A 24,056-nucleotide genomic window follows, 5' to 3' on the forward strand; every position below is an offset into this window, starting at 1 on the left:
TCATCCACAGGTAGCAGCTGTGGCAATATCCAGAGCTATCAGTGGTAGCAGAGCAAACTGTGGTGTCCAGTATTAAGGGGTGGTTGCAGCCATGTTCTCACATGTGCAATTTCTGGCACAATGTGGGCCACGTTACCAACAACTGCATAGCATCCCCTATACCTGCCCATTTCCCAAGCCTATTCTTCAGTCTTCCCATAGAGTTCATGAGCTTCCTAATATCCTTTTACCAAATTTCCATGTTGCTTAAATCAGACAGAGTCATCTTCAGTTGCAAGCACCTGAGGACACTGATTGATACAAGGGGTGACATAATAACTCAAGAGAAGCCATAAATGCTCTAGCCACAGATTGCTTCATTTATCTAATGAGCTAATTTCACCTTGGGAAACAGCAGAACCCCAGGGAAAGGGTTTTTGCTGATGGGAGGAAGGGGAGGGGGAAAATCAAGAAAGCCTGATTTTCTGGGCATTGGCTGATGGTGTTTGCCAAGAAGAGCACTGGACAGAGGCTTCAAGGCAGACTGGGAGACATCCAAGGTTCTAGGCTGGGGCCATGCAGGAAAGATGGAGGTACAATAAGGGCCATTATCTGAACCACTGTTGATATTGAATATGGAGCCTTATTGAAATGGTCTTGATTATGCTTTTATAGAGCATCTAAAGGAAGTTTCTGCTTTGTCAGCCAACCAATTGTAGTCAAAGTAAGACTACCAATTTTACCTCTTTGATTTGTATAAACATTTCTGCTGACATTTTGGGATTTTTGTCCTCTCTCCCCAAAACCACTATATAACAGTCCGTTTATGGTTTAATAAGCAGGCATAAAAATGCAAGGAGAGTGTAAGTTCTAAACCACGTACAGGGCAGGGGCTATGTCTTAATTTTCTCGCCCCCCTGCAAGGAGCACAGAAACTTTCCACTGTTCATTTAAGGAAGGGAAGGAGAAAGGAAACTAGGAATGAAGTGAATACTGAGACTGAGCCTCTGTGAAGAAGCAGTTTGTGATTTTTGTGTGAAGAGTAGGGGTGGTCCACAAGTTAGCAGATGTACTCCTTTCTGCATCCCTTCTTCCTTTCCCTCAGAACGGCACTGTGCCTGGTGTTCTGTTGAGTGAATGGGTAAACTCAAGAGCCCAGTTATGATTCTCTTAACTTTTCCACGAAAGGGTCATGTGTGTCTGCCAGAGACTCCAGGTATGAATCCAGGGCACCTGGAGATGGCCTCGTCACAGGCCACTCTGACCACGGTGGCAAAAGTCAATCGAGACAGGAGGAAAGGGCTCTCATCTCAGGCGAGCTCCCCCAGCTCTGCTTGAAACTTCCGGTGCAAGAGGAATCCCTGAGGCAGTGACTCTCACAATCAAGGGGGCACGCTCGTGGAGTTGTTTTTGCTGCAGGTGATCACTGAATTGCTATCCTTTCTCATGAGCTACGTGGATGTCGGCAAGGGAAAGGCACTGAAAACTAATCTAAGTGAAGTTGCTGGAGAACATTTTAAAAAGAAAAATACACAAGCTACCTTTGATTAAAAAAAATATTTACGAGACACGTTGTCTTTTATTTTTGTAGAATGTTACTTAATAAATATTTTACCAGAATGATGATGATGAGTGATAACAATAAGGGAAGAACTTGGGAGAGTAAGAGATGGAAACATCTTTAATTTTCATTAAAACCTCAATCTATCAGACTTGGCCTCTGCATCAGATCTTGAAATTTGACACAGAGAAATTTCCTTACATTGCCAGACCAAATTTCTCACCTCAGCCAGTAGCCAGGCTCAGTATATGGAGGACCAGTGGCAGCGGGTCTTGATGACCTGCAGCAGAGGTTTTTTAAAAGTGAGGAAGATGACAGTACAGGCCACGAGCAGGGTGAGGCAGCTGGGGAGAATGAGCACAAGGTAGAGCAGGCCCATGTCCACCTGCTCCCACTTACAGTCCCAGGGCCCGTTTTCAGGCAGGTCCACCACACGCATTATCTTGGAGGAGAGGTTGCAAGTGACCATCTCCAAGTCGGCGACGGGCGGCACCTGCAGGCGCTGCAGGGTCCCCCAGCCCTCCACCCTACAGCAGTCGTATGGATTCTGACTGAGGTAGACGGTCCGCAGACTCCTCATGAGCTGCCCAGACACTGCCCTCTGGGAAAAGGCTGTGAGCAGGTTTCTGCGGAGATCCAGGGTCTGCAGGGCCAGGCTGCCCCCAAACCTTGGGAAACTGGTCAAGGAATTTCCTGAGAGATCCAAGTCCTTCAGATTCCCAAACGCAGAGAAGTCCAACTCCGTGAGGCTGGAACGGAGGCCCACGTTTCCAAGAGACAGGACCTGTAACGTGGGGGCAATCTCCCGGAGAGGGGTGACGCTCCCGTTCAGAACCCCCCAATTGCTGGACAGATCCAAGTGAGTGAGGGAGGTCCCCTGGAACGTGCAGTCGTGTAAAGGCCCCAGCCCACAGCCCTCCAGAGAGAGGCTCCTCAAGGATGCCATGTTCCTGAAATCCACACAGCTCGGGGCACCCACCCGGTCTAGGTGAGCTGGCCGGGGACACAGTGAGATCTGATTGTGGCTCATGTCAATTGTAGTGATGTTACTGGCACTGGCAAAAAGGCCCGTGGGGACACCCAGGAGCTCATTGAAGCTCAGGTTGAACAAGCGGAGGCTCCTGAGACAGCCAGTGAGCCCCGGAGTTAACCGCAGCTCTGACAGCTGGTTCTGGCTCAGGTCTAGCTCCGTGAGGGCTCCCGGGGGCTCGTGCTCCCGGATATGCAGCATCATCAGGCAATTCTGGTTGAGGTTTAGGTGGGAGAGGGAAGGCATTTTCTTCAAGAAACCATCAGGCAGGTACTGAAACTGGTTCTGGCTCATATCCAGGAAGTGGAGATGGGAGAGGTCACTGAAGACAAACTCTTCCCAGAGGTTGACGGTGGTGATGTTGGTCACGTTGCCGTCCACCAGCAGGAACTGGGCCACCATCTCCCGTGGCGACGAGGCGTTGTACAGGTCACCGTAGAAGCCCATGTTGTTGTCCCGCAGCAGGAGGGTGTGCAACTTGCTGCACTGGGGCAGGAGTGGGAAGAACAGCAGCTGGTTGTGAGAGAGGTCCAGCATCTCCAGCTCAAAGGCAGCCTCTCCGCTGGATGCTAGGAACCACTCCAGGACATTGTAGCTGACGTTGAGGACCTGTAGCTGTGTGAGGCCGAAGTCCACAATGCAGGGAAGGTTGTTATAGGCCAAGTTGAGGTGTCTCAGCTCAGTCAAGCCATCAAAAGCGCCCCCCTCAATCTCAAAGATGTAGTTCCTCTGCAAATCCAGCTCCCTGAGGTGCCCCAGACCCTCAAAGACTGAGTCATCCAGCCTCATGATGGTGTTCTTCGCCAGGGACACAGACTCCAGGGAAGAGAGGTTCTGGAGCATGAGGGCCACCATGTCTTCCGTCAGGGAGTTTCCAGATAAGTCCAGCCTCCGCAGTCCCAGAAGAGAGTGGAAAGCAGCTGCAGTCTCTCTGTAATTCTCTGAGAGGGAATTGTCACCAAGAGCCAGACTATGCAGGTGGGGCTGCTTCTGGAAGGCATGCTGGCCAATGCGTTCCAGGTGGCAGCTGTGCAGACTGAGGTGCTCCAGGAGAGGGTAGTGGAGGAGGGAATGATTCCACAGGGTCTTGAGGGGGTTGGCATCCAGGATGAGCATCTGGGAATAGGGCGGGAGATTGCTGGGCACTGAAGAAAGGTGCTCCCTTCGACAGTCAGCAACCCTGCCCACCTAGGTCCAAAAACACACTGGTCAGCAGAAGTTCATGTACAGGGGCTTAGTTCATTATAGGATTGTACCTGCAATCACTAGGGCATGGCTCTAGAGATTACGATTTTTTTAATAGAATAGGAAAATGTAGAATGGAAGGGAAATTTCTTTGTTCTCTACCTTCACACTTAAATAGTCAGCCAGGAGCCGATTTCGAATTCTGGGCACCACTTAAAACACACAGTGTTAAGAGAACAATCTGGGCACCTGTTCTTCTGGTGTTGAGAGGTGACAACTGAACTTGCAATTTGGTTTTAACTACAAGAAGGCCTGAGGACCGGCTCTCTACCTGAATTTGAATCCCCATCACTGACACTTATTTTCTGTGTGATCAAGGGCAAATAATTGAACCTAAGCCTGTTACTTCCTCTGTCAAATGGAAATTAAAATAGTACCTACTTCTAATTAAAAAAAAAAAAAAAGTACCTGCTTCTGAGGATTGCTGTGAGAAATAAACGAGAGAATGCCCACAAAGTGCTTAGCAGAGTGCCTGGCACACAGCCAGCAATTGATAAATGCTTATGATTGGATTGTTATCAGTATTTTCTAACACCAGGTCTAATCTTGGCTTGGCTGCTTCTTTTTTTTTTCCAGATGCATGGTTTGGGAATTAAACCCAGGTCTCCCACATGGAAGGTGAGCATTCTACCACTGAACCACACATGCACCTCGGTGCAACCTTTTATCAAATGGGTGATCTTGGGCTGTTCACTTTAACAACTCAGGATCTCTATTACCCCATTTGTAAAACGGCCATTATACTTGTAATTTTCTCATAGGGCTTCTGTGAGGATTTAGTGTGACTGTTTATATAAAACACTTAAAACAGAATTTTGCACATGAATGCTTAATAAATGTTACCTATGATCATTAGCATGATTAATTAATAGCATAATTAGTTACTTAATCTCTTGTTGAGCATTTGAGTTTGTTTCTAATTTCCAGATGCTCACAAGAATCTATCAAGTTCCTTCTTCTGAGAAGGAGGAGTTTTAACAGAGACGATAGGATTAAACAAGCAGTATGACTTCTGGATTATTATACTATTTCTTTTTAGTCTCCAGTGTCTTGGAGCAGCTGAAGGAAAAACCTGAAATTGTGGAATTGTAACCGATACCAAACTTTGAAATCTGTTCTACACAGCTACTTATTACAATGTACTTTGAAATTTATTGATTTTTTGTATGTATGTTATGTTTCACAATTTAATAAGCAAAAAAAAAGAATGAGAAGTAACTTAAAGAGAAAAAAAAAAAAGTTCCTTCCACTACCCCATGTCACTCCAAAAAAAAGTCTTTGGAGCTTTGATTGGGATCACATTACAATTATGGATTAATTTGGGGTAGAACTGACCTCTTTACGAATTTGAATCTCCCCATCCAGAAGTAATGTGTATTTCTTTATTTGAGTAAGTGCTGGTGTTCCCCTCTCACAGGGTGTCTCTGTAGAAGGCTGTGGTTAGGGGCTTTCCTAAAGCAGTGGGGTCCTGTTTCACCATAGCTGCTGCAGTCGCGGGGTCACACCCTCGTAGCTCCCCGCCGGCCTGCTGACAGTACTGCAATAGGACGTGGGCCTTTAGCGCCCAAGGAAACCTTATTACACCCACTTCATGACGACATTGCATGGTTAATGCAATGAGGGGCGATGGAAAGCACCTGGATTTTAGAACTGAGCCCTCAATTCAGAAGACACAGGAGAGCCACTCTTTGAGCTAACTGGCAGCCAAGGCCCTACTCTGCCCACCAGAGTTAGGGAAAGTCATGCAGGGAGTCTAACCTGAACCCCAGGGGCTGTCCTAGAATTCACGCTCTATTCTCTCCTTTTCCTGTACCTGGTAACATCTGAATCACTACCATGAAGTCGTACTTTACCCGTGTAAGGGAATTATGGAAGTGTGTGTAGCAGAGACCAATAAACAATAAAATATAATAAAACAACAATAATAGGTAAAACAGAGAGCACTGACTACATGCCGGTGTCCTGAATGCTTTACATATATTAACTCAAGCATCGTAATAACTAATTACTATGGTATTATTGGTAGGTATTACTATTTCTTCTGTATTTTATAAATAGGAAACTGAAGCAGAGTGGTCCCCAGAGTCAACAGCTGGTGACTGATGGGGCTGGAATTTAAACCTGGCTATTCTGGCTTCAGAATCCATGCTTGTAATTATTATTATTATTTTCTGGGGGGGAGGGTGCCTGGTCCAGGAATCGAACCCGGATCTCCCGTGTGGAAGGTGGGCATTCTAACCACTGAACCACCAGTGCACCCCATGCTTGTAATTATTACTCCATAGTCATCCTCCCTCTAACTTACTGAGTATACTGTGTAGAGCATAGTGGTTAAAGGTTACAACAAGTGGTTAAGAACCATGACAGCTGGTTTTTAAAGAGTCATTAGTTTTAAGAACACATTCTTGAATGTAAATATTAGTCCTGGCATCTAATTTGTCTTACTAGTGCCTAGCATATACTAAGGCTCAAGGAATGTTTAATAAATGCTTATTTCCCAAGCAACTCTTGATATCATTGAGTTGCAGGCAAAGGGAAAAAAAAGTTTCTAGAAAAGTACTCAGTCATTAGCACCCAAGACTGTTTCTAGATACAGGCTGAAAGGGGGTGAGCATATAAACTCAGGCATCTGCTTCACAGAACTCAGAGGCAGAGCACCTACAACTTTACTATGCCCCACCCAGAGGTTCTGATACCATCAGTGGAGCTGTCATCCAGCTTTTTAACAAGGTGTTCTTGTTCCAGGTGACTGGCCAAGGCCCATCTCCGGGGCCTCCTGTCCTCAGTAGGTATGAATAAAGTGCGGGTAGGGACTACCTGGCCTTTCCAAGCATCAGCTGTAAAACCTTTGTTTAAAGAGTGGCTTACATGTGGCATGGTGCTAGGCAGATGCAGAGTGACTCAGACTCATTTCCTTCCCTCCGTGATTGACAATCCAGCTTTCCAAATGGACCAAACCTTGTCAGGACAGGAGCAACAGACAACCCAGGGCTTCCAGGGAGAACTCACCAACTTGCAGCCTCCTTGAGAAGCTGCTGTGACTGTTCCACTTCTGTTCCTCCATTCCACAGTCAGGAAGTGAAAACTCAGGCAGAGCCAAAGGGGCAGCAACTCCATCTCAAGAGCAGCACTGTGGACAGAGAGTAGAAAAGCAGCAAGTCAGAGAAGGACGGGCTGCTTTGCACTCTCAGGAGAAAGAGCATTTCCCAAGTTATCTCTGGTCCTGGATGCACACAGCTAGGTGGTGGTGGGAACCCACAGATTATTCAAATGCCTCAATTTAGCCAACACTTTCAACCTTTCACTGATACTGTCAATCAGAACACGTTTTTGTTTTGCTTCCGCCATCTGATGGACAAGTGCTGAACATTGAAACGCCCAGAGTCTAACAACAGAAGAGAAAAGCAAAGGTCTTCAGTAATCAGGTCTCAAGGTCCCTGGAGTTTCCCATTTTGTACTTTTGTTGAAGCTTTCCTCCCAACACCTCAAATCTGCCAGATGCATAAGTTCCATTAACGTTTTGAAAGAATGAATGAATAAATGAATGGTGGTTCCACAAAATTACTTATGGTCCTCTTGACCTAAGGCTTTTAGAAAAGGGTAGATCTCACTTTTTAAACCTGTTAAATATAGTCCTTTGAGAAAAGGATTCTGATGCTTTGCAGGGAAGAGGGAACAGAACTGAGGAGAAATGAAAACTTGATATTCAGATGTAATAAAGATTACTCACAAAATACACTTCTCAACCTGACCAGTGAACACAAACAGCACACACAGAGAAGGCTTAAAGTTATATGCACATCACCAGGATTTTAGAACCAGAAGGAACCAGAAGGGAACATACAAAAGCCAGAAGATGATAAATGAATCAAGCTCCTGGAAGTACTTGGCAAGCATGGCTGGCACAGTTTCCATTCCCACCCACCTGATCTCCAGGGTGAGTTGCCAGGGAAGGCCATGTGATTTCTCTCCCTGAGGGTGCTGTTGGATTGACTACCCTCTTGTTGGGAAAGTTTGCTACCCAGTGGCCTCCCTTCCCAGTCTGCTTTCCTCAGAACCAGAGGGAAGCAACTGGCCCCAGCATTCCATCTACTCCATCTTCTCCTTGACACCCACCCAGGAGGGACCACAGCATCCTTTCTTCCATCCTCTCCTGGCTACCAGCACCCACGCTATCATGAACCTCCTCATCTTGTCATCAGAGAGGAAACTTGCAGACTTTTCCGCCCAACACATCAAGGCCACCTTGGGCCCCTTCCTCTTTCCCCTTCTTCAATTGGGTTTACATATCTAGAAGGCTAATTTTAGCTTTCTGGCCAGATTTGAATACTCACCAATGAAAAGTTAAGTGCAAGCAGGTGAATCAGCTTTACTTCAGCCCAGGTCGGCTCTGCTTATCACAGAGGGAACCTTTCCAATTCAGAATATAGCAATGCTCGCCGGTCCCCTTCCCAGACCTCCCCTGTGCTTCTGTACCTGTGTGGGAATTAGCACCTTCTGGACACAAATGGCAAAAGCCATATGGGCTCCCACCCTCAGTATCCTCCCAGCACACCTCAGTATCCCGCAACCACACACACACACACACACACCTGGAACCAAGGATCACTGCCCACCTTGAGGTAAGTTTGCCAGATTAAACAAATTACAAGATACCCAGTGAAACTGGGATTTCAGATAAACAGTAAGTAATAGTTTAGTATAAGTATGTCCCGTGCAATATCTGGAACATTTTTATGCTAAAAAGTTCATTTTTTATATGAAATTCAAATTTCACTGTGTGTTGCATTAAATTATTATATTGAGGAGATTCAGGGAGATGGGAACGGTGGACATACTCCCACCCTCATCCCCTCTGTCGGGCTTGGGATGGACCCTGCTGCGGTGACACTGACCCTTCTAGGAGAGCCAGCCCCGTGCACTGAACTACTGAATCTACATGTGTACAGGGCGAGAGTGTAATTTCTTCTGAGAGTGTAACCTCTTCAGACTGGAAGGTCAGGCCTGGTTTCACTTAAGCTTGGGACTATAATTATAATTTCTGTATCACCAAGAATATTTTTGCAAACTTAAAACATATTTTCTTTTATATTCAGTCAGTCAGCCCAGCATACCTCTTACCATGGCCTGTGGGCAACACCAATGAGGCAGTAGGAATCGTAGGAAGAGTGTGGGATTTGGGACCTGACTGTCCAGGGTTTGAATTCTGCCTCCATTATTTGTTGCTAGGCCTCGAGCAATTCACATGAAGTCTCCAAGATCCAGATTACTTTTCCACACAATGGGAATAAGAATAACTATTGACTGAGTTTTATGAGGATCAAATAGTGAAAGTGCTTAACTGTGAGGGTAGTTAATAATGTAATTATTATTTATGAGTTCTAAACACTATCAAGCAGGTTGAGTGGTTGCTATTCCTATGTGTAATCTCCAAGGTAATTCAGCAGCTATAGTAGGCAGAGGAAAAAAATGGATCATTTGGCTGGAAAGATGAATATAATGTTATATATATATATATATATACTGGCATGGGCAGGCACCAGGAATCGAACCCGGGTCTCTGGCATGGCAGGCAAGGACTCTGCCTGCTGAGCCACTGTGGCCCTCCCTAATGTTATATTATACGTTACAATCAAATGTATAAAAAAGTATGCGGGAAGGTTAGATTCAAAATTCTACACTAATAAATTCTATATCACACCTACTGTAGGGAGAGCTAATTCAGAACAAGGCTAAACCCAGAAACAGATGGCTCTGCTAGTTGAGGACTGTTTGTCCTCAGATGCTTGCATCCCTCTTACCCCTTCTGCTCTGTACACGATCTGGCTTCAGAAGGCTTTGTTTCCCAGGCTCCAGGCGTCAGCTGGCCTCCAGCTGGTTGGGTAAAAGGGAGGCACTAGGGGCAGATTAGGAAGGCAGAAGGAGTCGGCAAGCCAGGATATTTCTCTCTCTCCCTCTCTGTCTTGGACAGAGACTTCCTTGAGCTTTTTCTGGTCATTGTGGTTCCTAAGCTGTAGTAACACCACCTTCTTTTTTTATCTGGCCCCCTCGCTCCCACCTCAACACACATACAACCAGGGGAGGTAGCTGCTTCCTATAGCTGCTGACTTCTAGGATGACTCTCTTATTCTCTGGTTGGCTTCTCAGCCTTTTCCATCATATATATAGCCACTCGGCTCCATTAAATTTCCTCTGTTTTAAATAATATGGGTGGGGTTTCTTTTTAACTTTTTTATTGTATAATATAACATATATACAAAGATATATATATATATTTTATCGTTTTTTTTCTTTTTGTGAAAAATAACACATACACAAAAAAGCAATAAATTTCAAAGCACAGCACAACAATTAGTTGTAGAACAGAGTTCAGACTTTGGTATAGGTTACAATTCCACAATTTTAGGTTTTTACTTCTAGCTGCTCTAAGATACTGGAGACTAAAAGAGATATCAATATAATGACTCAGCAAACAGATGCATCTGTTAAACTCTACCTTCTCGGTATAACTCCAATTGTGGGTGGACCCTGACTGAATGGTGCACAGGAGAGTAGCTTGGAAGAGTATTAAAGAAAAAGGTATGAAACGGCTCTGAAAAGAAATAAGACTTTCAAAATAATAGCCATTCAGGTTGAGAAACAATCTTCCCAGAGTGTGTAGCTGCAGAAGGTTCCTCTGAGCCATGGTAGTGCAGACAGGACAGGACAGTTTGGATGTCATATCTCACTAGACAATCCTATGGCCACCCCCATTTCCCACCCCCTGCCATGTGCCCAGGGGTGCCTCCACTCCAGCCCCACGCAACCTCACCAGGTTGAGGACCACCCAGCAGTGTCTCCAACTAGCTGTAAGAGAGTACCTAAGCTTGAGTGTGCTTATAAGCAGCTGTCCTACTCTACTCAACATCTCTCTTATTCTTTCTGAAAAATACACCTGTTCTTAAAGCCAAATACTGTCCATCATATGTACATTTTTGGTGGAGAAGAAGGAAGTGAATGGAAAACAATTATAAAGGAGGGCAGGCATGGCAGCATTGCATTAATAATTTAAATGGCACAACCTGGAACCTCTCTTCATTATACTTAAAAGTATTTGGATCAAGTGTTCCCCTGTCATGGCTGTGAACCACCGAGGGGGTCACAGAGTTAATACAAAGGAAATGCAAATCAACCCGTGTTCCAAGTATTGTTTGAATAACTGCCCTCTTGGTATGGGTGACCCTTGGGGCAACACTACATGAGATCTGAGATCCAGACATGGAAACAGATGGTGTTAACAGACACTGCTTGTATCTGTTCTTCTTAAACCAGATAAAAAGGCTGAAGTGACCCTTCTGAGTGCAGAGAAGAAAATGAAAGTTCCATGCTCTTTTATATAGGGCTATAAATCCTATATTATTAAACAATTTCTTTAAGGTCTCTCTATATCTTTTATTCAATCATAATTATCATGATCATAGCTGTAGCCAGAGACTGTGAGCCTCTAATTAATGAGAAGCTTTGAAGAATACAGATGCTAGTGGGAGACCAGGTTTGTGCTACATTCTGTAATACATTCAAGTTGGAGATATTAAATTATAAGTTCTACCTCATGTTTGAGTGAAGTCTTCTTAGGGTCACACTTCTTTATCTTCTAACTATCCTGTTTGTGTCTGGCCATCATAAAATGACACTGACAGTTTTTCTCTAAGAAGTCATTGAAATACTAGTATCTCAAATGCTTAATGTTATCCTTTATGTAACCACTACTCGTGAAGTTATATGTGCTAATCGGTTATCATAAAAGCCTGCAATTCAACCCAACATCCATCCCCTGTCTATAAAGAGTCAGTGTTCCTTTTTAGGCAGAAATGCAACATTTTTTGTCTGGCATTTTGCCCTCTAGACTTGATCAATAAATAAGTGGCTAAAAAAATTCGCTTGTTAAAAACAACATGAATTTAGTCTGTATTCTGAAACAAGAGGACTTGAACAGTGAAGAAAAAGAATGCATACCATTCAAGAATGTTTTAGAAATTATGCTCATTTGATTTTTCTGTTCACACACACATACATTTACTCACACACAGAGGGGAAAAGCTCCTGCTTCATTGATCCAAACAAGGTAAATGAAGACTGAGTGAATGACCCTATGGGCAGTCTGAGACAATGAAAGAGATGAGAACATCAACCTCATTTGGAACAGTGCCCAAATTCCCCCCCATCCCCACCCCATCTGGCAGGGGCTTGGCTATAAATTGAGGTAGCACTCCCACATCCACCCCAGGCCACCGCAGTTGTGGGGCCAAGACTGCTTGCACAGATGAAGACTTGGAGATCAAGGGATAGTTTTAGTGAAGGGAACACGTAGGTAATACTTGCTTTCTTGGAGTCCTGAAATTTCCAATTGTCACAAAAATCAGAATAGTTCAGGAGTGCAGCAGCATCTCTATTTTTGTCATGCTTTCTGACAAATAAATTTTTATAGAGGACTTTTTTCCAAATGTATGCAGATTCTCCTGTATTAATAAAATGTATATATTTTAAAGGGTTACTGAACTCTGAGTAGCTTTCTGTTATATAATGATAGAATGTAATGTCTTAACTAGCTGACATTAAAGCACAACAAAGGGTCAATCCAAAATATTTTGATCATAGAAAGATTCCCGATCTCGTCATACTTTAAAGTTTGGGAATATGAAGGAGTTAGCTCTGACCTGAATTTTGTCAATTTTTGTTTTTTTGTTTTTAGCAAAGGACGCTGGGTTTCTAATATTCAGGGGTGCCTTGAATACAGAAAATATTATTCAGGCAATAGTGACTGCCTGTTTTTGCTAGGGCTGTTCCCCCCTTCCCTAATCAGCTCACACAACTGGTACTACAACAGTAGCTGCTGCCAGAGCAGGACTGCAACCTCTTCGCAACTGGAGCTATTAGCAAGTGCTAAGACGAGTAAGTGTTAAACATTTATTGGCATGAAAATTTTCTCCTCAAAATAAACCAGATAAACTGAAAAAACTTAAAAGAAATGGGTCTTATGGAGAAAGTGGGTAACTATCAGAGGTATTTTGCCTTAGAAACAAATACTTATGGATTGATTTAGGGGGAGGGAGTCTCCAGAAGCCAAGTATGCATGAGTGCAGGGTGCAAATGTGTGATGTTTACCCACGAAGACAGAGGGCACAGGGACCAGACCGGGCTGGAGGAGAAAGGGAGATGGCCTTTGTTGAAACTAAAAGCCCCTAAATCCCACCTGGGATCCTGGGAGAAAGGGAAGGTCAGCTGGTCACAGACCACAGAGAATAGATATTAAAGAACAGAAACCCCAATCTGACCACTTCAAACAATTGCTACTACCAAGAAGCATTTGAAAGCCTCAGCCAACCAGTTTTGGTCTCTCTGATTCTAAGCAAAAAATAAGGGTGACCTCAACTTTCACCAAATGCTCAAACTTAGTACTGCCCATAGTGAGACCATCTGACGTTCTGAACCTCCTTGTATGGTGCTTTGAGAAGTACAAGAAGGCCATGATGGTATTCTTGCCAAAAATGTTTACGCTGAAACAAACCATGACAAAAATGGCCAGACGGAACCACATCATATGATGTCCTACAAGACAACTAACTGGCTTATACTCTTCAAAAACATCCATCATGAAAAACAAAGAAAGGAGGTAGGGGTAGGGAGAGGGGGAGGGGGTCTGGTCTAGATTAAAAGTGATTTAAGAAGCCGGTGCCAGTTTGAATCTTTTGTGGATCCCAGAAAAGCCATGTCCTTTAATTCTCATTCAATATTGCTGGGTGGGAGCTTTTGATTGTTTCCATGGAGATGTGACCCCCCAATTGTGAGTGGTAACTTTGATCAGATGGTTCCCATGGAGATGTGTCTCCATCCATGCAAGGTGGGGTTGCTTACTGAAGCCCTTTAAGAGGGGGCCATATTGGAAAAGCTTTAGAGCCCACACACCCAGAGACCTTTGGAGATGAAGGTGAAAATGCCTCCTGGGGAAGCCTGGAGAGAAAGGTAGCAGACTGGCCATGTTCACCACACGCCTTTCCAGTTGAGAGAGAAACCCTGAACATCATCAGCCTTTCCTGAGTGAAGATAATCTCTCTTGTTGCCTTAATTTGGACATTTTCACAGCCTTAGAACTGCAAACTTGCAACTTAATGAATTCCCACTTTTTAAAAGCTGTTCTGTTTCTGGTATATTGTATTCTGGCAGCTTCCAAATTAAAACGAAGCCTAACGCCCAAATGCAATACATGTACCTTGAGTGAATTGTTCATTAAAAAAACTCTAAAGGAAAAATTTGAGACAACTGGGGAAATTTAAATACATACCAAATGATGTGTGTTCAAATGATATCTGAAGATGATATTATTGGATCATTGCTAATTTTCTTGGGTATGATAGTGTTGTGGTTATATAGGGAAGTGCCCTGTTTGTAGGAAATGAACACTGAAATATTTCGGGGGGAAATGTTATGATGTTTACAATCTATGTAACCTACTTTCAAATAGCTCAATAAAGAAAGAGAGAGAGTTGAAGCAAAATATTATATCAGTTTTCGTAAAATTAGCATTTTACTTTCTTTGAACTTTTCTGTAAATTTGAAATTCTTCAAAATTAAAAAACTGGGAAAAATGAAATAAATGTTTGTGTTCCTAAACAAGGCAGGGGAAAATTAGGGTAATCTTTTGTAATGGTTAAGTTCATGTGCCATCGTGACCAGATAATGGTGCCCAGTTAGCTGGTCAAGGAAGCAGTGGCCTAACTACTACTGCAAGGACAATTCATGGACTTAAATCATCAGTAAGATGATTGCATCTAAGGCTGATTACATCTACGATCAACTTAGGGGAGTGTCTTGTGCAGTCAGCTGAAGGATTTAAAAGGAGAAGTAACGAATTCAGCAGTCAGAAGAGAAAATTTTTTGTCTTCAGGGGAGTTGCCAATTTACAGCTTGTCCTATGGAGTTGTGCCTCCCCACAGTTGCATGAGACACTTTTATAAAATCTCATAATATTTAGAGATATCCCCTGTTGGCTCTGTTTTCCTAGAGACCCTGATTAATACATCATTTGTTTCAAATTGTCCAGGTGTGTCTCTTTACAAATATTCTTTTTTCTTTTGTTTTGTTTTGTTTTTGCATGGGCAGACACCTGGAATTGAACCCGGGTCTTTGGCATGACAGGTGAGAACCCTCCCTGCTGAGCCACCGTGGCCTGCCCTTTACAAACATCAGTCTCAGAAAGGTGCTCAGTAAAATTTGTTGTTAAAAAATGCATGTACACATAAATCTTTAAAGTATCTTGAACATTCTATTATTCTGGCATTTGAACGAGGGCTTCCACAATGCTTTTCACACCTGAGAGGAGCACAAAAATGTGAGATCATGTATCCCAATTGTGGCTCAGGAAATATGGTTGATGCACTAATATAACTTCCACCGTCCAGGTCACTTGCTCTGTCCACCACCCCCACGGCCCCTCAGGAGGATCACATGATCTCCTCATGAGAATCTGCAGGAAGCATCTGACTGACAGGAGGCCAGTCCACACTTGCAACCAGCGTGCCCTGAGTGATCCTGGTGGGAAAGACAAGGAGAGAACTAGGAAATTAGCAGTGGGAATTGGGGCTAAGCGGCACATAGAGAAAAGGTAAAGTAGAATTACTGAGGGATCATGCCATGAGGAAGCAGAAGCTAAGAGATAGATAATAAGATATGCGAATAGAAAAGAATAAAAGTGAACAAGAGCAGAAGTCAGAGAAGATGGGGGAAAAGAAGAATAGCAAAAGGGTGGACCATGCAGGCAAGAAGTGAGCGTAGAAAGAAAGGGCTCCAAGGCTGTATCTCAGCGTCCTTGATGGCTCTCTACAGGCCCAGCTCCATCTCCAAGCTTCATGTTTTCTTATGGTAACTACTCCACCACTAACACCCAGTAGCTGGCCCAAATTTTGCATCCTGGCAACAAAAAGAACCTAACTAAAACCGGGACTTGGGCTCTTTAATAAACTTCAAGGCAAAGAACAAAATTGAGCATGTGATTTTAAAAGGGCACATGCCAGCCTTATTATGGTACCTGAAAATTAGAGAAGGTGGCTGCGATCTGAATCCAGGAGTGTAATTTTTCAAAGTGCATTCTACAGTCGAGAACCTTCAACTAGCAGCCACTCTCCATTTATGCCCAACCCTAGACCTAGATAACCACTAATTTTTCTGTATCTACAGATTTGCTTATTCTGGACATTTCATATAAATGGAATCATACAAGATATGGCTTCTTAGCATAATTTTTCAAGGTTCATCCATGTTGTAGTATTATCCGAATTTCATTCCTTTCTATGCTGGAATAACATTCATTATATAGATATATCATATTCTGTTTATCCATTCATTCATCTGTTAATGGACATTTGGATTATTTCCAATTTTTGGCTATTGTGAACATTCATGAACAAATTTTTGTGGGAATATATATTTTCCAAATCTCTTGGGCATATGCCTAGGAGTGAAATTGCTGGGTCATATGGCAACTATATGTTTAACTTTGAGGAACTGCCAAACTACTTTCCAAAGTGGCTGCACAATTTAACATTTCCACCTGTAATGTATGAGGCTTCCATTTCCTCCACATTCTGGGCCAACACTTGTTATTGTCTGTCCTTTTCATTGTAGCTATTCTAGTGGATATGAAGTGACATCTCATTGTGGTTTTGATTTGCATTTCCCTAATGATTAGTGATGTTGAATATTTTTTAATGTGTTTCCTGGCCATTTTTACATTTTCTTTGGAGAAATGTCCACAATGTGTACTTTTAAATCCAAAGCTTTTTTTTTTAATTATGATTTTGGAATTACATATAAGAGAAAATAAAGAATAGTTTTAAAAGCAAAGAACTGGTTGTATTCTTTGATGAACTAATACATTCTTATATTTCGCAAATAATCAATATTCAGAAGGCGGATGTATCAAAAAAGAACTCCAAATTGAGGATTGGAATTGAATGAATGAATTTGTTAAAATATAGTCAATTCAATGGCTTTTGAGTGTTTTTCCCCCCACTAAGAATTGTCTGAAACCCTGTAGGTGGGAAAGAAAATTGGCACATTTTTTCTGAAAGACAATTTTGTTCAATTATCAAAAACCTTGAAAATGGAGATTCCCTTAGATTTAGTCATTTCACTTCCAGAAATTTATCTTAAGTAATAACGTGTGTTTAAAAGCATTTTTAGAAGAATATCTATTGCAACATTAGTAAAAATAATTAATAAGTGGAAATCATCTAAAATCCAACAATGGAAGGATTGTTTAAATAAACTACTAAAAAAACTATATATAGGAACAGTGCGCTGCAATCAAAAATCCTTTCATGGAAATAAATTTATTGACATGGAAAGAGTTTCATAATAAAATATTATAAGGAAAAAAGGAGAGAGCAAAACAGAATGTATAGTATTATTCCAATTTTGCTGAAAGAATATGCATGTATCTGTTTAGGTATAGAAAATGCTTGAAAGGTACATATCAGAATCTCAACAGTGGAGGGAACTGCACCTATTTACTTTTTTTCATGTCTATATTTTTGCTTCTCTGTATTTGCTAATTCTCCAACCATCAACTTCAATAACTCTATTGATACAAGCTTTAAAAGAATAATCACTTTGGTACCACTTAAAAATTAGCATATAAGTCATACATAACCAGAGCCTAGCAAATACCATTGAATTAGAGAATTCTTTATTATTAACTTGATAGAAGCAAAATTACTGTGAGTATGCTTAAACTGATTATGTTTAGAGCTGATGGAAGAAAAATATCATTGACATAATTAAAATGAGTTTTATTACAGACATTATTTTTCTTTTTCAGAGTCAAGGGGATTTGGATTTGGGGTTGCATTCTCCAAACAGCCCTTGAAAAGCAGCGCTGAAGAGTGAAGGAACAGCCTGTGCTAAGGGGACAAATGGAATGGGTTCAAGGTCTGGCTCCCACCCTAGGTACATGGCTGAACTTTCCGGCCTCAATCCTCTCCCCAGTAAAATAGAAATAATAATGCCTGCAGTACAAGGATGTACTGCATTAAGACAAGTTTTAAAAGAATGCTCAAAAATAGTCTTTGTCATCATTAAAGGGTCTTTGGTCCCTGACAGGTTGTCAAGCTACCTGTTTTTAAACACACCAGGGAATAGGGAGCTCAATGCTTTGTAAGCAGCTGACTGGACAAATGGAGACCCTTTTCCTTTGCCTTTAGGATTTGAATCTTCTCTAAGCCTGGACAAATAAGTGAGTTGTATACTTTGAATTTGCTGACATGCTCCTTGAATGAGTGGTCCTGAGAATTTAAGTGAGAATGGACAGTTCTGTGACATGTGACCCTTCTGGCAAATTCACATTAATTCAAATGTATTAACTGACCATCCTTTTGAGAAGGATTGTTGCATTTCTGAAGGCACTACCTACCCCCATTTTGGAGGTGAGAACATGCGGGCCAGAAAGATAAGATGACATGGAGAGGGTGCCACAGGAAAGGTAGAGGGATGGTTCTCCAGCACTGGTTAAAAATAGATCTCCTATTCCCACCTGAACCTTGCCCACCTGTTTGTCCCCCACTGGGAAGTTAAACCACCTCACTCTGCATAGCTGGTGTGGGGAGGCGGATCCTGCATCACTTTTGTACACAAAAGACCTACACAATCTTCGTGGGTAGTCAGCCAATTAATAATGTATTCTCGTGGAACTTCTCATTTCCTTGTTGGAGCATAGGTTCATTCTCTCTTAACATCTCTGAGGGAACGGCTACCTGACACTGTTCTTCTTGATAAGAGGGCACAGATGAGAGCTGTGCGGAGGAAAGGACCCTGAACTGGGTGGAAGACGCCTGGCCCCAGTCTGCTTCCTCAACTCCAGTGGTGGCCATGGATGATGATGATAACTGCCTTGCTTACCTCACAGGGTTACGTCAAGAATGAATGAGAGAAGGTGCATGAGAGAGTTCTTGCAATTTAATGGGATGTTGTGGACTTCACATCTAGTGCAGGGGAGGGACCCCCATCAATTCCTTCTACAGGCAGAGATTTTCTACAGTGAGATGGGGTGGGTGTCAGAATTAAGGAGAAAGCAGAGTTCCTCTGTTGCAAACACAAAGCTGGTACCTAAATAAGTAAAATGGAGGAGCCACAGCACCTTCTCCCTCGTAAGCTGCAGAGCGTGGACCAGAACGTGGATCTTCAGGCAAGACCGTGTAGAGACCGTGGGAGACGGTGGGCAGGTAATAGACATATTGCTTAGAGTGGAATGAGAATGAAAATATATTTCTCCCTTGTCTCCACGAAAAAGAGCACAACTGAGGAATGCTACGACATGGATTCCTGATAACTGATGAGCTCAATGGGCTAGCATCTGGGGCCTGTATAATTGCACCCTGATGGTTTTCCAGGATCATAACTGTAATAGTTAATGTGTATTGCGTGTTCACCTTGGAAGAGGTGCTATGTCAGCTGCTTTATATGTAATAATCCTCACAAAAACCTAGCAGGTAAATGTTATCATCCGAATTTTACACCTGGTGATTGAGGCTCACAAAGGTTAACCTTTAGGCCGTATAGCTAGAGAGAGTTAGGGCTGGAGTCAAACTAGTTCTGTGAGTACAGCATCAACTCGACCTCCATACCACAAGCCCCAACCACCTTGGGATATTTGCTATCCTTGATTAAATCACACATTTTCACATGCTATTTCCTTTGTGGTCTTTTCTCTGCTCTTCTCCATTGGCCAAACTAATATTCATCTTACAGGGCCCACTGCATCTGTTAACTCCTCATCACAGACTTATATTTCAATTGAACAAGAATTCAATAATCCATGTAATATGAGAGCATATCTTGTGGTTATAGTTCTTACTGAAGTTTGGGGGTGGTTATTATTTGATTTTTATGTTTTTGAAAAGGAATGCTAATTTTTTTCTCATCATTTTATTAGGAAAAGTTTTGAACATATAGCAAAGTTGAAAGAATCTAAAAGTGATCATTGGTATACCCACCACTTAGATTCTGTTATTAACATTATATTATACTTTATCACTTATCTATCCATCCATCCATCCATCATCCTCTTCAACCCATCTTATGTATTTTTGTTTTGTTTTGTCGTTTGTTTTGTTTTGTTTTCACATGGGCAGGTACTGGGAACTGAACCATCTTGTTTTAATGCATTACAAAATAAATTGCAGTCATTAATACATTTCCTCCTAAATATGTCAACATGCATATCAAGTAATTTAACTTTTAAAGTAATGTTCCCACATTTTCAAACTTCTGGGTCAATTTAGTTGAAGAGCATCCTGAAATTGCAAAATCAGCTATTTCATTTGGAAAAAAAAAAAAGTTTTCGTGCTGGAAAACACAATGTTAATAATAACATTGTATTTAACACTGGCAACAGTTTTATGAATTAAGCATTATTAAATCCAGTTTACAGGTGAGAAATCCAAGACCCAAAGAGGCCAAAGTGAATCACTCATGTCACATAGCTTATACACAATGAAGCCAAAACTAGGTGAAGGTCCAGATGTGTACCTGTCTGGGAGGAGGAGATGGCAAGTGAATGCTCAGCTGGGGTGTACAGGCATGTATCTGTTGGTAAACAGCTACCCCACAAGGCCTCGCCCCAGCTGCCTGGGTGCTCTTTGAAACTCGCAGGACCCTCACTGTGATCCGGTAACCAGAGCTAACATCTGACCCAGCAGGAGTGCCTAGGACTCTGCCTCTAATGCAGTGTCCATGTGATCCATCAGTATCTGTGCCCTGCAGGAGTCTGAAATTTTGAACAGCACCCCTGAGTATGTCATGGGAATGGGCTTCCGTGGGGATGAGAAAACTGATGATGCCAGGGAGTGAACCAAGGACAAAGATGAGCACCTTTTAGAGGTTCTGAAACAGGGGCTAGAAAACCTGAGGGTTTAGAAGGAAATAAAAAGCCAGGATTATTAATTAAGATGGAAGCTTCTGTTTAGGAACCTAAAGAAGGACCCAAGAACCTAGAACAAGAGAAAAGCCACCAGAGGAGTCCCATGAGGAGGTCTCAGGGTGCCAGGCAGGGCAGCAGCTGGGAGCTCACTATTGGGCCTCAGGCTGAAGGAGGTGGCTCAGGGCCAGGCAGGAACAGACCCCACTGGCCACTGACCTATGGGCAGAGGGACAGAGCTCAATCTTGGCATCTGGTAGGACCACTGAGGGGAGACACCAGAAAGACAGGAAAGACCAAGGGATCAGAGCTGGGCCAGGAGAAGAGTGAGTGATAATAGGGAGAACAATAGGGCGTGACAGCTCCATGAGAATCAATTCAAAGATTGTTGCTAGATCTATTGGGAAAGGGGCTTTTTCTTTGGGAAGGCTGCTTCAGATATCACATGAGTGAGACACAGGCTTAGAGCTGCAGGCAGCCATCTTCGCTATCAATTCAAAGCCTGCCTGATAATGAAAGCAGGTAATGCAAAGTTGAGGAGCAGAAGCAATGATGTTTGAGCACCTAGATCTAGCCATGCCTGAAGCCATTGCCCATAGACTTTTCAGTTATTTGAATCAACAAATCCCTTTTTTATTTGCTGAAGCCAATTTCAGGTTTTTTGCCACTTATAACTAAGAGTCTTATCTAATACAATCCTGTACTTAGGTTTATAGTTGCTTGCGAGGGTTTATGAGGTCCAAGATCCTTTTCCTCTCCTAGCTTCTCTGACCTCTTGGAGATTATTATCTAACCCAGCCTAGGGCCCCATTTACAGTGAGCACATAACATTTGTTTGATGCTAAAATTGAGAACAATAGTTTGTTGGGGAAGTGAAAATAATAAATAAGCTTTACCAAAGGTGAAAAAAAAATGAGTTATTTTTTTCACTGCAGACACATTAGTGAGCATCAGTGAGTACAGACATCTGTGATTCTATTATAGAATCCTGTCCTGAGAAAGTATGTTTTCCAGACATGGTTGAAAGCCCATCATCCCCTAAATTATGTGGTTATAATGCAGATATGAGGCGCGTGTACTTGTCCATACAAAACTGGTTTACACCTTGGGGTGAGGGTGCACACTGCAGCCAGAAAACAGATTATAACCAGTACTAGTATCACAAGAGACAAGAAAACCAGTGAGATGCATTCCTAATGCACCCCAGAACAAAGAGGCTGGACGTTTGTTCTCTGTCTGTTTGGGAGGTGCTTGTTCTTTGATGACAGGTTTAAGGGCTATAGGGGTTTTCATGAACACCCATGAGGGTTCCATTAGATGAAAGTTACCACTTCACGAAGCAGGGTTTTCTTTGCTCTTTTGTTTCTTTGACCTAAAGGCAGGAGTCCAGGTTTTTCTCTGGGCGCATAATTTTGTTATTCCCTATAGTGATTCTCAGAGATATATGCACAGCCACAAGGCACATGAAGGAATTAAGAAGCCTCAGGGCTATAAATGACCCACATAAAGGAGGACAGTCGGACATTACCAGCAGGCGCTACCTTCACAGGCAATTGTGGTGGGTTAGCCCCATAAATTCCAAATGTTTCTACCACCCAGACTCCCAGCAAGTTGTACCCATCAAAGAAGAAACATCCAGTGTGGTTCCCTCACTCTCCCTGGAAGCACACTATGGGACCAGCCCTGTCCAGTGTCTCTTTTCTTAGGACCCTGCCTCAGACTCCTCCATTTGCAGCCCACAGCCAGACACGTGTTGACCTTCTCTCAGCGGCACACCATCCCTAGAGCGGCATGAAGCCAGTTAGAGGTCACTCACCTCTGTCTGGTTCCTGGGTGCATGGGATTTATAATGAACCCTGTAGAATCCACAGGGAGAAGCTGAGAGGGCTGCTGAAGAGCACTGGATGGGGGTAGAAGGGCCTGGGTGCTGGTCCCTCTCTATCACTTACTAGCTGTAAAGCCTAGTGAATCTTCCAAGGGCAAATGCTCCGTGGGGGAAGGGATTTGCCTGTCTTCATGCTGGCACATGGAGGGCATTTGTAACTATGTGTTGGTGATTATGAGTCTCAGTGTATTCATCTATGAGAAGGCAATTTTCAATCCACTTTATGGGGCAGAGGAGATCCAAGCCCGCTGACTGTTCAGAGTGGTCTCATTCCATCCAGCCACCCAGCAGGGAAGGAGACACTTTTGTCCCCAATTCACAGATGAGGAAACTGAGACTTGGAAAGGTTTACTGACCTGCTCAGATTCCCTGGTTATCAAATCCAGGTCTGACTCTAAATCCCTCGTTTCCACCTACACCAGAGCCTTGCCATAGCCCGCACACCGAGCGCAGAAGCCCGGGAGCTTGGGCTGAGCAAGCCGCAACTTCCCTGTCAGTCCCGAACGCTAAACTCCTACCGCTCACCCTCGTCCGGGTCTCGCTCACCTCGGTAAGGGGAGCAGCTGCCCCGCGGGGAGTCGCCACCGAGGAAATACTCACGGCTCCCGCAGGCCCAGGCGGCTCGGCGGGGCGCATCCTCTCCAGCAGCGCGGCTCTGCAGGGGCTCCGGCCTCCTTGAAAGCAGCCAAAGCGTGGGGCTGGGCTGCCTCCTCTCTCTGGGGCATCAGATTATTTTAGCACTTGCGGAAGGAACGGACGGAAACTGAAGTCACATGGAGAGTGAGCTACTCAGCACTCGTTTCACACAGAGCAGGCATCTTAGAGGGAACTGCCGCGCCACGGGGTTGTGGGGGAGGGGAAGGGAGGCGGCCAGGGCTGGGAGGCAGTTGGACCCCCGGGTGAGTTTAGTCCCGAATGACGTGGTATTTTTATGGTTCCCAGAAACGTTAACCAAGGTCCCCCAGGCTTTCTTGCCTTAAAATTTTTGAAGAGTGGCAAGCCGGGGGCCCTTACCTGTGAACTCTGCTGACCCTGGAATGCTTCTCCAAGGTTCTACCTAAGGTCCAGGCTGGGGCAAACTGTGGGAATGGGCAGGACACACGTTTTCTAGTTGTAAAGTGGGACCCACCATCTGGAAGGATCATCCACTTTGCTAATCCTTATTGATACCTATATATCAATATATAAATATAATTATATATATAGTACTATATGTTTTATATACGTTGAAATGAATACATATAGTGCCCCGTACTTCCTAAGGAAAAAAGGTAAGAAATTGAAATTGCTTTGTGGAGGACTGTCAGGGGTGCCTGTGCTTCTTGATCATAGACTGCGTGGATGGATTTATTTATGCAGTAGTATGTGTATTAAGTTCCCTGCTAGATCTTGCTGAGAATTCAAAAGA

At 43.3% G+C, this 24,056-nt stretch overlaps 1 protein-coding gene across 3 annotated transcripts; it reads right to left on the bottom strand.

Annotated features, from left to right (window-relative positions):
* Positions 1 to 638: 638 nt before the first annotated feature.
* NRROS (negative regulator of reactive oxygen species) lies at positions 639 to 23,420 on the bottom strand. 3 transcript variants are annotated; one of them, XM_077117974.1, is made up of 3 exons: positions 23,249 to 23,420; positions 6,825 to 6,945; positions 639 to 3,758 (listed from the first exon to the last, which is right to left on the bottom strand). In XM_077117974.1, the coding sequence occupies exons 1-3, from the start codon at positions 23,371 to 23,373 to the stop codon at positions 1,782 to 1,784; spliced, it is 2,223 nt and encodes a 740-aa protein (XP_076974089.1). In that variant the 5' UTR covers positions 23,374 to 23,420; the 3' UTR covers positions 639 to 1,781. The 3 variants fall into 3 exon arrangements, with proteins under 3 accessions (XP_076974089.1, XP_076974090.1, XP_076974091.1); XM_077117975.1 differs by having other exon boundaries at positions 23,195 to 23,363; XM_077117976.1 differs by having other exon boundaries at positions 6,825 to 8,291; positions 23,195 to 23,363.
* Between the last annotated feature and the right edge of the window lie 636 nt (positions 23,421 to 24,056).

Source organism: Tamandua tetradactyla, chromosome 10, assembly GCF_023851605.1.
Source record: "Tamandua tetradactyla isolate mTamTet1 chromosome 10, mTamTet1.pri, whole genome shotgun sequence".
Classification (NCBI taxonomy): Eukaryota; Metazoa; Chordata; class Mammalia; order Pilosa; family Myrmecophagidae; genus Tamandua; species Tamandua tetradactyla.